Genomic DNA, 14,143 nt, shown 5'->3' with positions numbered 1-14,143 from the left:
GCACAACAACAATTGCCACCCGTCCCACAGAGAACAGTGGGGTCCTCCAGCACTGACCACATCCTGCCCTCTCTGGGTGAGATAACACCGGGCTGCGATGCCTGGGGAACCACGGCTCCCTTTTCGGAGGAAACGCACGTTTGCTGCTGCAGTATTTCTTCACCCACGCCCAAAGTGTCCAAACTGACTGGCTTTATTCTGGGCCCGTTGTGGCCGTTATGTCGATGCTTGAGAAGGTTTAGTTGGATATTTTATATATATATAAATACATATTTTTTATATATATATTTTTTTTGTTTGTTTGTATAATACAATGTCAGGGTATCCCACAGCACTTTACAACTTTTATTATACATTTTTTAACTTGTAAATATTATACATAAGTATAAAATAATCTAAACTTCATTCACTGTGTATAGATCAATACAGACTTGCGGCCGGACAGGCCTAAATGGACCTGTAAAAGAGTGCAATTACCAAAGGTGCCCCCCACCCCCTTAACTAACAAACATGGTCTGCATGAAACCCTGAATGTCTTCCAGTAATAAAACAAAAGAGTTTAAACAAAGGAAGATTAAGACCGGGTGAGGTGGCTGCAGAAAGGATTATTAGAAAGGCAGTGATGTAATGCCACAGGTTTATTGTTTAAAGATCATCAAAAGTCAAACAAGTATAAAACAATACGGCAAAATACAATAAGCCTAAAGCTGATGTTTTTTTTCCCTGGATTAATACTGAGAAAGTTACAGAAAAACACGTTGAAATAGAAATAGCGATATCATAAATATAATATACTAACACAACTTTATACATTTCAAAATCATACTGTATATACTGAATATTATAATAAAAAAACGGCATTGCTACACTTAAAACAAACTTTGAACAAAAGTAGTTAGAATTAAGTTATATTAGTTAATAACGATGACACAACAAAAGAAGCAAATGCTACTGCTGCTTCAAAACCAAATTCTAGTCTGTACAAAACAATCATGGACGAAACGGTGGCAATCTTTTGTTTGGTCTTTCCGTCAAAGGTGTCGTGGATCCGTGGCCGAAAACCACTGTTCCTGCAAAGGGTAGTGCCCATACCAGCTGTACCATTCAGGCCCATAAGACCCAGGGTCCCCAGGCGCTCCCTGAGCTCCGCCCGGCCCGGAGGGGTTGGCGGGGGCCCTCAGCTGGGGCCCCTGGTCCATCCCGCCCAGCCTCTGGAGGATGGCCGGGTTGAACTGGTAGGTGAGTTTGCGGCGCACCTTGATGATCTCGCCGCTGCGGCTGTAGTTGCGCAGGGCGCGAGCCATCTTCTGGTAGGTCATGGTCTTGCGGTTGCCCTTGCGCTGGCCCCAGCACTCGGCCAGCCGCTCCTTGTTCTTGGAGACGAAGTGGAAGGTGCCGTTGGCCATGTCGGTCCACTGGATGGAGTCGGCCATGGCCGGGTCGCTCAGCGCCTCGTGCAGGTACTCGTACAGACGCAGCTTCTTGCGACCTGCGGGGGTCATGATGTGCAGGGTGTTAGAGTGTGGACGACCGATGATGCGCAAGTGAAACATAACTGGCGGACATGTAGTCTGTCTAAACTTGAATTGTTTGATGGGGCCATGGGCCTTCACCTGGCGGCCATGTTGGTTCTCAACACGAGCTAGCCTAGCTGGTCTCCACCTAGCTGGAACCGAACTGGAACCAAGATGGCCGCTAGGTGAACAATGCCCATTGATGCTATTACTTAACCCACACACATCCCTATCTTGCCTCAGCTTAGGGTGCTTGTTATATTCTATAACATTTATGATATTATTATTTATCATATTAATAGTATTGGCAATCAAAATCGTTTTCGGCACTCTGCTTTAAGCACCTAACGATGCAAACAATAAAAAAAAAAAAAAAAAAAAAGATATGTCTTTCCCTCTGGTTTTCATGGTTTGAATATGTGCGGAAGAAATGGGGTTACCTTTTCCGTGTCTGGGAACCGGTAGGACGGGGTAAAACTGGGAGGACTCAAGTGCTACGGGTTGACCCACCGAGACTTCAGGGACCCCCGGGGGCCAAGTCTGCTGCTAAGGAACACACAAAATAACACTTAGAAGGCTGCCTTTCAGACAGACAAAACCAGACATGGTTTCAAGCCATGTGTGCAGACAAACATGCCCTCATTTATGTGCATTGGTTCCCCCCAATAAAACAGGATAGAAACACTTTTACTTTGAAAAAACTCTATAACATTGCTCATAGACATTTGATCTTCAGCACTGGGTCCTTTTTTGCACCCCAAAAAACACACACAGGGGAATAAATAATTGAAAGCAATACAAAATGCCTGAGAGCCTTACTGCAATGTATTTTATTATAATTTGAAATTTTCACCATAAACAATTGAAGAAAAGACACCCATTGGTGAAAACTTATTCACCAGGATGCATGAAAATAAGTGTTTGGTTTGGGAACCCCTCCTTGGGGAGCACCCCCTGACCAAACACTCAACACGTCCGTCCCTATGTCCCCCAACATTCAAACGCCACCTACCCCGCTGCTCTGCATGTGTTGGCTGCCCAGCGGCGCGCTGGTCCAGTCGTACACGGGGCTCAGGGCGTCGGGGTGGGTGGGCGTCACCAGGTAACAGGAGATCTGACAGCCCAGCGGCTGGTGCGTACCCAGCGTCTCGTAGTATTTGTACCCTGAATGAGGAGTGAACAATCAAACAGTGCGCATAAAGGTCGGCTCAAGGGCCGTCCGAATGAACCGGCGAGGTATTAATGAGGTTAAAACCTTTCTCGTGTTTAATGAGAAGAAGCTGTCGAAATGGATGAAAGCTAGCAGTAGTAGTAGTGGTGGGTACTTGGGGAGGGGGGATTCATTTGAAGTGGCAGCAAAATGAAGACAAAAATGTGACTATAAATCAATATAGATCTATGAAACATAAACTTAAAGAATTCAAAATACATCTCAGTTCTGGCCCGTCCGGCCTCTCGAGTAGCAGCCTAATGGGCGCTGTGTGTGTGGAATGTGTAATTTCATTGCCGGAGACGAACCTGGGTCGCTGTAAGGGCTCTCCGAGTGATGCTGAATCACATCTATTGCATCCTGGAAATGCTGGTTGATGTCGGTGTCCAAGGCACTCTAGGATTCAAAGACAACCATAAACATACTAAAATATCAACCTACCCAGCACCGCTAAAGGTATTTCCTCCTCGAAAAAGGGAGACATTTCAATTAAATTTAAACTTGTGTGATGAATGGAAATAATTGGAATACATTTTAGGAATACACTATTTTTAACTACTTTTTGGTAACAATTATTGATTTATTGAATTACAATTATTCTAAATGTAGCTGGACTCACCATCTTGTATGGTGGACCCTCAGCCAAGACCATGGCTCTCTCAGCGTTTGGTAAAACACCTTCAGTGCCGGCGACTGGTACCTGCCCAGGTATATATACGGTATATGTGGACCAGTAGGGGGACCAGCCCCAATAGGGGCTTGCTGCGAAATTAACGCAGCCGAAAAATGAGCCGAAAAAAAAAATGTTGTGGCTGACGTCACAATATAGCCTTTTATACTTCTCTTTTTGTTTTTCTCTCTGGAAGAATGGATCGGTTTCAGATCTGACCATTGCATTCTTAACCAGAGATCAGGATCTGTGGAACCCAGCCAACAGCCCTCTAAATCCAGTGTTTGTGTTTTCCCACAGGATTTGCATAACCTGCAGACAGACACGTCCATCACACATTAACAATAAGTGCTTTTGATTTACAGTAAGTTAAAATCACAACTCTGTGAGGGTTGGGCAGGCCTTATGGATGATTGAATGGTAGCTATTGGCAACCATGACATCAAAACTAAATAGAAGATATGTGGTTTTGCCCCGAGCTTTACAAATAGAAAGCTGTAAGCTTTTATATATATTTCGTTAATATTTTCTGCATGGATGGACTAAGATTGAAATTCAACTAGTTCAAGACTGGAACTTTGAATTTGTTGTCAAGTAACGTGAAATCTGAATTTCATACCAAGGTACCAACAGGTTATTGAATAACAATTTAAAAATGAAAACGTAAAGGTTAATGATTGTGAAACGCTACCTATCTTGTTGACAGAGTCAAATCCCTCTGCAAATAAACATCACTTTTTCTCTCCAACATATTTATCACTCGGGTTACCAGTTTTAAATATCAACTGACGTTTTCCTGAAGTTCCCCTTTTAGTTTTTGATTGATGGTAGTAAGGTAGAGGAAAATGATTGATGGATATAGTGATAAATGAGTGCAGGTAGCACAGATTAGAGCAATAAAAAAATGAATGGGTAATTTGATGCAAAAAAGATAAATCTCAAAATTGATGACATGCTAATGGCTTCAAATCATTTGAGATGTATTTTTTATTGCATCAAATGACCCACTTTTTTTAACCATTAGCATTTTAATTTTAAGGTAGCTTCACTATCAATTTCTGTTGTATATTGTCATTTAAATTGTCATCACACAAATAGAGCATGTTATCATGTGTGTGTGTTCTCATGTGTATTTGCGTTCCTGTGTGTGTTTGTGTGGGATTGTCTGTTTCCTGGCAGTGCAACATGCTGATAAAGTGGAGACCACAAACCCTCTCCTGACACTCTACTGCTTCCCAGCGCTCCATTCATGTTGAAACGTCTGTTAAGTCACATCCATAAATTTAGCGACCACAACCTCACACCTCACAGACCACGAGGCCTACTCAGTGGGCCTACAGTTATGCGTCTTGCACCACCATATTTCATTTTTTGACACAATTTCATGGGTCATGTGTCATGCATGTATGTGCTTCCGTGTGTGTGTGTGTCTGTGCAAGCCATTATATATCACAGTGGCAGAGGTGAAATTAAATGCTTGTAAAAAATATAGGGCAAATGCACAAGATTTTTCATTAGGGTATGTGTTCCCTTAAGCTCAGTTGAAGGTTTTGCAGGGGGTACTTTCTGTGGTTCTTTTATAAGCCTTTTGTTGTTTTAATGTAAGTTGTGAACAAATCTCCAATTATACCACTGTATTAAAATGGGTTGAATTGGAATACCACCCTAATAAAAATTTCAGATGGATATCTACACCATCCATTTGGCGATGAACATGCAAATACTTTATTTATTTAACGTTACCAAAAAATGTAGAGAACTGTGCCTACTTGTTGTTTGGTAAGTTTTTTCGTTTTGCTTAAGTGGGCAGAGAGCATGCGTACAGGATATTAAATCTGTCCAAACAAAGAAGCACTCTTCTTCCTCTTCTGAATTCAATGGTTGCGTGTAGCCTGGCGACTACGGTGGAGCCGTCAATGAAACCGCAGCACAATCAGTCCCCCTTGCACTTCTTTATTTACTTCGTTGTTAAAACGTAGCCCAGAAAACTGAGAAGTTTGCGGCCGCTGCCTCGGATCAGACAACAGGTTCTTTATCAGTTGTATAATTTATGTGAGTGGCAGGGATTTAGGGTTATACAGTCTATTGGTCTGAGCGTTCGTCTCTGAGGAGCAATAGGCTTACCGTTATTGATTAGTAACCAATTCAAACTATTAGTTTTCCTAATGATGATGTGCTAACTTCAGCCTAGGTTTTATAAGGGCAGCTGGATGTTATTTCAGCTGAGACCTAGTGATCAGCAATGTCGAAATGTCTTGCTGTTCATTTGTGTCGATTCATAAAGTGGACAAGAAAACCCGAGGTCGTTGTGTTCTGCTTTTTAAGACAATGCAACAGTGTTGAAATGTGTGTTTAGGAAAACTATGTTCCACATAGGCCTGCCATGACTGACGTCAAAGCTATTGTGGTCTGTGTGCGGTCCGTGGAAGTTTTGATAGATCGTAGATTGTCTCTTGATTAACTACAGAGTGGTCAAAATGAAAAACAACTCATCAGGTTCTCCCATTTTAGGCCAATATCGAGACCCAAATATGAAAAGAGTTGACTTACCCTCGTCCTGTGGTGTCAGGGTACTTAAGACTAATACATTTTATTAGTCTTAAGTACATACATTTTTGAAACAAGCGGGGAAAACCTTATTTTTTTTGGTTTGGGTGTGACTTCACTTTTTGATTTATCCTCATGGATTGGATACCACAGTTGAATGTAATCAATGGTGAACTGGAAGAAATGTATAACCGTTAAAGTTACAATCATGTGAGAACTTTACTGTCAGGAGAACGAGACAATTGTCAAATTAATTGGTTGCCTGTAGCTTCAGAGCTAGTTAAAGCTAAAGTTAGCTAGTAAGGTTGTTAGTGTGTAGTAAGTGTTGCCCTTTTTCCATATTCCCTATAGAAATAAAGATCTCCATCACCCACCGTGAATGTGTTAAAGGTTTTAGATATTACAAATAATTTGAAAACCAAAATCTCTTTAAAGTTGTTGAGTAGAGCGTTGCTCTGCCTGTCTAAATTGACCGTAATTTGTAACAGAAATCAAAAACTGAAGAAAAATTGTGATGCATATGTACCAAGAATGGAAATCCCTTCCTCCCAGAAACCTGACAAAGTAGTTCTTAATTAATTGATGGAATAAACATGTGAATGTGCACAGTGACTGCTAGTGGTAGGACTGGGAACAACAAGCAGACACCGATTTTGAAATGATTTTTATTGGTATGGAAATTACTCAAGTCAACCACCATACCTAAAGATGTACGGTTATTTCAAATGGGGAATATAAGTAATCATTCTTAAGTGCACCAATCTATTTGAGGTACTTGCGTACCAAAATTCTCCCATGTGACCCCCTTTTCCATGACCTCCACTGGCTAGTAGTCAAGACGATGTTATTGGCCTACAAGGTGCTTAGCGGAACTGCCCCTGCCTACCTCCAAGCGTTGACCACACAGCCCGGCTCATGCGCTCCGCTCAGCTACCTCAGCTGGACACCTGGTACCACCATCGCGGTACTCATCTGTTTGGTAAAGCACATGGGGTTTATTTAAAGGCAATATATTTGAATTAATTATTATTCAAACACAATACTGATTTGATTTAATAAAATGTTGTTTAACCATTTTGCACAGATTAGAGAAAAACTAAAAAATAGCAGCCAAGAATCGATATAAATAAAAATGTTTAAAATGTGTTTACGTTAGGTAGGTTAGGTATGTATTAAACATACCTATATGTATCATGAATATACCTATGTATTTACTGTATGAACTACTAGCACTAGAAGAAATAAAAAAAGATACGTTTTAAACTTCCCACTACCGTCGGTGTTAACAACTGATCAGTATATCCACTGAAATGAAATCTGCCCCTAATGTAACTTATTTTAAGAAATAAAAACATTTATTTTCTACTGCTTTCCATTAATCTTGTTTTTTTTTTGTTTTATTCTGTTACTTCAATAATAACATACATTTGTTTTTGTTTATTTATATGTATATATTTTTTTATTTAAGGCACTTTGAATAACCACTGTCTGATACTGTGATATACAAATGCATTTCACTTTGACTGGTCCTGGCGGAGTTGAGTCAACAAGCCCCCGTTCTCTGAGGCAACCCAGACAGTCCATATTTGAACAACGCTCTATTCCTTCTCATGGACAGAAGTGTCTGTTCTTATCCATCGTGGTGAATCCTGATCTGGTGGTCGCTTATCTTTAGCTGTAATATACCATAACAAATAAACTAAAGCCGAGCATGGATCCTGCGTGGTCTGTGGTTGTGCTACTGCTGGGCTGTGTCTTTGGAAGTCCTGTACCGTCGTTAGATGTCAACAGGTAAGAGATTCATCCCCTTTGAAATCCTTCTGCAGTGTTCAGAGTTCAGCGACACTGAACTGTTTAAACATCTCTCTTTTTTCTGTAGAGGAGGCGTTCTGCCTGAAGGCGATAGGTCTGTTCTTATGGAGAGCAACTCCACAGGGTGAGTACGGCCATATGGTGTCAATGGAACCCCCACGGACAGTATGGGGGGACGTTTTTAGACAAAGGGTTCACATGTATTGCAAGATTCAAACAGTGCAAATTGTAATCATTTTCTTTCCTTTATGAAGACCGTATGAATACCTATACGGTGGGAATAGTATCCTAGCAGACAGAAACTACACAGGGTGAGTTCAATTTAATATGACAGTCGGCTAAAGGATGTTTTCTAGCTACATTACTTATATATATATATATATATATATATATATATATATGCTATACACATTTCTAGAGATTTAAACCCTGCAGTAATCTTAATTCAAATACGTTCAACCATGTTGACAATGACAGTACCCTCATGGACAACAAATCCACAAGGTGAATGTTTAGAAAATAAAGGGTTCACATTTATTGCAAGTTACAACCTGTAATTTTTTTTTATAACCCTGTTGAAATAATGTTTGGTCGTGTTCCGTTTTGCACAGTTTACGTCAAAGTGCGTCTGGGTAAGATTTGTATTCTATTTAAATATTGCATGTAGAAAATGTACGGTCGTTTTTAGTGTGTCAATTTGCCAACGTAGTGTAATTGTTATGTTCCCATAGAACACAAGGACACAAGGATACATTTTTGGAATCACCATTTTAAAAACCCATTTTCTTCTTTCTATCGCTTCTAATGCTTAATCGGTGTTAAACGGCCCGAATGTAATCTAAAGTAGACCTAGTCTTTCCAAAAGTTGTCTTTCAACCCAGCGTTTATTTGTGGTTTTCTTGTCTTTCTAGCAAATGGATTTTGCCGACAACCATTGTGCACCGCCTGAACAGCATCGGAACGGGCGATCAGGAAGTGGGCAACTTGACAAAAGATATATACGGGCCGGGTTAAATGAAATGATTATATTATAATAAAATTATATAATAAAAACATGAAAAATTAGTGAAGTGTGCACAGATGTTCAACAGTTAGCCTTACAGTCAGGGCCAGCGCTAGGCATGGGCGAACTACACTGTAAGACATTTCAGGTCAGTTCAACTTGCAAATGAAGGTTCACCTGCTGCCTTAAAACTGCAAGTTAACTCAATTTAAGATTACCTTTGTTTCAACTCTGAAAATAAAGTTCAAAAGGTTGATTATACTACACTGTTCTAGTTGTCACAATGTTGTTTTTTAAGTTGTCAAAGTTGACTTAACTTTTAATCACTTGTAATCATAACTTGAAACCATTAGTTGAAACAAAATATAATTATACATCATTGATACATGAAAACTTTTAATCACATCTTGTTTAAACTTGATACTGTGAGTTAAAACATTTTTTTAAACATTAGCAATACAATAACATTCTTTAGCTAGTAAAACAAACAGATATTTCATTATTATTGTAACTCACAGTTCTGAGTTAAACTAACTTAGCCGTATTTATACGACTCCTCATTTAAAGTTAAGAGGATTACAATTCTAAATTTGTTTCAACTTGCATGGTAAATGACAGAGCTTCACACTGAATTCTTGCAGTTGTCCAAGAACATTTATTTTATAAATACATTTATATAAACTTTAACAGAAGTTAAAGGTTTTAACATGCCATACCCAATGTATGTCTCTGTAATGTACAGAGGGTGGACTTGCAGACAGACATGACAGTCAGACAGAGGGTGGACTTGCACAGACAGACAGACAGAGGGTGGGTGGACTGACAGCGAGTGGACTCGTAGAAAGAAAGTAGGTGAGGTGGGGTTGAACAATGACGTATGTGAGATAGTAAACAGATAATCATAAAATCTCGACATGAATATGAACAATGTGGAACATTGATACATCTTAAACATGTCTTTGCATCAAAACAGGCCTCACTGAGGTTGACAACCGAGAGTGCTGAGGAAAGGGGGACAGATGGGCAGGTGTCATAAGAGGCAAAAAGTGAGATAACCGGTCCATATCGTCATATGAACAAAAACAATGGTGTACATTATAAATACTTACTTACATTTCACTTAATTTAACTGTTAATTGAACACAATTTTAAAACTGTGAATGAGAGAATAAGTATGGCGAAGTTGTAGAGGAAAAATGTGGTATACGCAGAGCTTTACAAAACATCAACATCCACGTCTAAAAGATTCTTTAACCACAATTCGAAACAAAAGTTTGTTTTCATTATACCTCAAAACTATTTTAGATTTTTCAACAATTTCAGATTTTTCAACTTCACAAGTGACACATCTGTCACGCATACCTGACTTGTGCTGAACAAACTAAGCCGATGAAAACCTGTATGCTAGTGTAAAGAACAAGGCAAGCTTCCCAGATAACTGCTGCCTCCTAGTAGTTGCTTGACAAGTGCATTTCTTTGTTTACATGCGATATCTAAGCATTTTATTTCTGAGTCCATGGATTCTGGCTGAACATTGGACCGGTTTAATGTTCATGACAACCCTCTGAAGGAACTCAAAAGAATACTTCATATTACGTGGGTACTCAAGGTTTAGGCAGTAGATTGCACCCAGTAACATGGCAAAGCCTGTGGACACATCTCGGACGTCATGTAGGATTATCTTCTCCTCTATTACCAGAGCCACGTTGAAAACATCCAATGGAAATGCATCATGCAGAGGGCCTTCGTGTCCAATCAACAGTCCAACTTGCATCCCGCTCATTAGCACGTCAAGGGTTTCACCATGAGCCTGAAAACATAAAGACAAAAACACACATCTTAACTGACTTAAACATCACTGCTAGGCTAATAGAGAAAGGCTACAAATGTCTTTGACATTAATTGAGTGAGTGTTGTCATTGCCTTTCTGAATGTTCATTGTTAAGCCCAAATAATAAAACAAACCAACAGTAATTTTGGCCACTAGGAGGAGCTAAACTGAGAGAAAATGTACTGAATGTTAGCCTGGCGATGTCATACTCATAATTCTAGTCAGAATATGAGTCTGAGACCGAACCATTGGGCTGTGATTATAGGGCGGAGCCAGGAAGGAAAATGCCTCTTCGCTCAATTGGATAGACCTAAAACCAATCAGAGCAACGTAGTATGTGACGTATGTTGTGCGAAGCACAGCTATTCTCAAACTAACTCAACTGAGCGCACGTTCGAAGTAGAAAAAGAAGATGGACATAAACGATTTATGCCTGTTTTGTAAAAAGAATTTAAGGATACACGGACAAATTGTCAACACGGTCAGCATTTTTGGGAAAAAAAGTAAAAGCGCTGAGCGCTCTTTGGTGACGTGGTTGATTACGTTAATGTTTATCATCTGTCCATCAACGTATAAAGCCCGCCCTTACAATTTGATTGGTCAGACCACTTTTTGATCTGACCTAATACCTCCCAACGAGCTCAATTCCAGACTGAATCTCCAGACCAAATATTTTGTGGGCGGAGTTCAGGCTGGTATCCAGGCTAACTGAATGTGCTCCATTTCTCAAAAATGTAGTATATTCTGATTTTAAGTATGAATAACAATTCAATGTTATATACATTGCATTTGAAATGAAAGAATGATTATAATAGACTATGCATCACACAGCTACATGCACATGGACAGAAACTCCGGGACACACCTCTTAACTAGCATATAACATGTGGTCCAAAAAAATAAATCTAGGATGCAGCCCACTACTTTATCATCCCAGCAAACCCTTCTCTGATATACTATACTACATACTAAGCTATTTTAAAAAGTAGCCTAATGTGATATGTTAACATTCCATTATTTAAAAACAATATAAGTCTGTATATTTTATTACATATTGGTTAAGTTACTGCATTTTAGGTTTCATTACATTTTCAATTTAAATTAAGGGCACATTTCATTAATTTTTCACTCATTTACTATTTTATTTGTAAAAAATTACCCCTTACGACTTATGAAAATAAAAAATGTTAAAACAAAACAATGTCATATAAAATGTGTAAATACGGTGTCTTACATCACACATCCTGATTATGTCAGAGGAATCTTCTGCAAGGTAGCATGGAAGACCAAGTAGGACAGCTGCTCTTTTGTTTTGGTTCGTGTCCTACAAGAACAAGACAAAAGTTTGTGAATAAGATACCCAAGCCAGAATACTAATTTTAGTACATTAACAAGAAATGATTTCTGTGAAGTACATACCTCCTTTTGAAGGCAACTGAGAATACTGCTCAGGCGCACCCTCCTGCCTGATGCAGCAGCTTCTCCGTACATTTGTAGAACACCTGGCACCAAGGCATCAAGTCCATCCAGGAATGACTCCAGCAGGTCTTTGGTGACGATTCTACTGAACTCAGCACTGAGCTGAAACCAATAATAAAACAGCAGAGAAAAGGGCAATGAGTGAGGGAAAAATAAGAGCAGCATAGAGCTCTAAGGGACACACAAAAAACACAAATATGATTGAAACATATAGTGCATAGTTTGACTACCTAAAACAACAAAATATAGGATTTCTATGCTGTACTCAGTTGGCAAAGAATTACCTGTCTCTCACTAAACAATGCAGGCCACCTGTCCTTGACTGCAGAAATGAGTGGCTCGTCACCAATGATCTCTTGTCTTCGCTGGGAGAATGTTGCAGTCATCAATTCATCGAGCAGGTGCAAATCTGGCTCTCTCTTCTGCACTTCCAAAAGCATGGTCTCACGATCCTTATCTGATTTAACAGTACTTTGTCCATCAGGTGGCTCTGGTAAGTAGTTGATCTCTCCCTTTTTTGCCTTCTTGACTGGCTTGGTGTTTCCCTTTCTTTTTCTTTTATTTACAAGAACTTCAGGGCATCCAGCTGCCATCATCCTCTGACGGTAATTGCCCATCTTGAATATCAGGCTGAATCTCCAGCAGTACCATCCTTTACCTGAACCCGGCTCCCTGAGACAAGGATGCTTTGCAACAAGAGCTTTGGCTACGCTTTCTAAATTGTCTTTACTTGGATAGCAAGTGATTCTGGTTATGCTATCAGCCAGTCTGTCCAGTATTTCACTCTTCACACTCTTTGAGATGACCATCACAGCTCCATCCTTGGCATAGGCATCATTTGCTACCCTCAGCTGAAACTCAACGTCATGGGAGAAATCTGAAATAACAAAGTGATCAGGCCATTCTGAAGAATCACCACTACGAGGGGGCTCGGGGCTTGCACTATTCTGGGAACTGGGGCTTGCACTATTCTGGGAACTAAGGCTTGCAGTATCTAATGTCGAGTCAGAAACTGGTTCAGAAAACGTGAACAGAACTTTCAGTGTGGCTCGTTCAGTTGGTAGGTCCTTGATGTCTGTCAAATTGCAGAGCTCATTCCCAAAGTCTGGATCTTCAAACTGTAAAAGGAACTTCCCACGGAGGCCCAGAGTGTTGCCCAGAACTACACATAACTCATCAACTGATGGGGGAACCTCCTGTAGGGTGACACGTCTTATTTCCTGAGGTGAGACGATGACTCTGAGAAGCATCATTGATGAGATACCAAGAACTGAAACACAGTGAACAAACAAGAAAACGCTTCATTAAACAGTAAATAACATAAATCTAAAATAAGCTGTGAATGGAGTTAAAACAGCAGAGAGATTACAACAGATAGGGAGGGTGAATTCAGAGATCAGGTAGCCATTTCTACACTACATCGTTATATAGCAAATAGTGTCGTCTAACCTTTTAAGTGCAGTTTATATCCCGTTATGTGGTCCAAAGATTAAGAGTTTGTTTAAATGTATGACAAACCAACCCAATCAAATATTACCTTAATGTAACATGAATGTCCTTGGAGTGACGAGCAGCTTTTCCTCAACAGGGTATGCAGCAAGGGGAATGTAGTCATTCAGACGGTCCGGATCAATGACCACAATTGTTGCAGGATCTCTTCTGGCGAGCTGGTAACACCTGAGATGCTCTTGGAAGGTCGCTGTGAATAGTTCAGTAATGAATGATATGCAACCATCCACTACACAGATCTCCAATACTCTCCGAAAATCTGGCAGTCCACACGTATGTCCAACTGAGAGTACCATGCCTTTAGAATATTTTGTCCCATTCAAGTAAGCAATGGAGGTGAGTGAAACAGAGTCCAGACCTTCAAACTTATTCCATACAGCCTCTCTGATTGCAGCATCTAGGATGCCCACAGACACAACTGATACTCGTCCAGTCTCAATGCTTGGCTTGAAAATAGTTGGCATCTCCAAGTAATATGACAACATCAGTTGATGTCTTGTGGCCAACGTGTGCAGAATATTTTTGAAATTGCCAGTATTGTGAACCATTCTTTTAAAAAAAGAATGTT

The 14,143-nt window shown here is 40.0% G+C and overlaps 1 protein-coding gene and 1 long non-coding RNA gene across 3 annotated transcripts; one reads left to right on the top strand and one right to left on the bottom strand.

Annotated features, from left to right (window-relative positions):
• Positions 1-655: 655 nt before the first annotated feature.
• Positions 656-3,394, bottom strand: spic (Spi-C transcription factor (Spi-1/PU.1 related)). Of its 2 annotated transcripts, none has more exons than XM_079756069.1 (5): positions 3,344-3,394; positions 3,033-3,120; positions 2,527-2,678; positions 1,955-2,060; positions 656-1,489 (listed from the first exon to the last, which is right to left on the bottom strand). In XM_079756069.1, exons 1-5 carry the CDS (start codon positions 3,374-3,376, stop codon positions 1,032-1,034), a joined length of 837 nt encoding a protein of 278 aa, XP_079612195.1. In that variant the 5' UTR covers positions 3,377-3,394; the 3' UTR covers positions 656-1,031. The 2 variants fall into 2 exon arrangements, with proteins under 2 accessions (XP_079612195.1, XP_079612196.1); XM_079756070.1 differs by having other exon boundaries at positions 1,955-2,057.
• Positions 3,395-7,818: 4,424 nt separating this feature from the next.
• LOC307089312 lies at positions 7,819-8,873 on the top strand. Its single transcript, XR_013812616.1, has 4 exons — positions 7,819-7,877; positions 8,008-8,064; positions 8,365-8,385; positions 8,665-8,873. It is a non-coding gene; the product is annotated as an uncharacterized lncRNA (long non-coding RNA).
• The last annotated feature ends 5,270 nt before the right edge of the window (positions 8,874-14,143 follow it).

The sequence above is a fragment of the Pollachius pollachius genome (assembly GCF_949987615.1).
Source record: "Pollachius pollachius genome assembly, chromosome: 18".
In the NCBI taxonomy this organism is placed as follows: domain Eukaryota; kingdom Metazoa; phylum Chordata; class Actinopteri; order Gadiformes; family Gadidae; genus Pollachius; species Pollachius pollachius.
This window is presented reverse-complemented; position numbering and strand designations above follow the sequence as displayed.

Bases quoted from the DNA above. Each gene is read 5' to 3' on its own strand.
- spic (XM_079756069.1), bottom strand. From the start codon at position 3,376: ATGGTCTTGGCTGAGGGTCCACCATACAAGATG. The intron at 3,121-3,343 runs GTGAGTCCAGCT...TTTGAATCCTAG, and splicing joins AGGGTCCACCATACAAGATG to AGTGCCTTGGACACCGACAT. The intron at 2,679-3,032 runs GTTCGTCTCCGG...CTCCTCATTCAG, and splicing joins GAGCCCTTACAGCGACCCAG to GGTACAAATACTACGAGACG.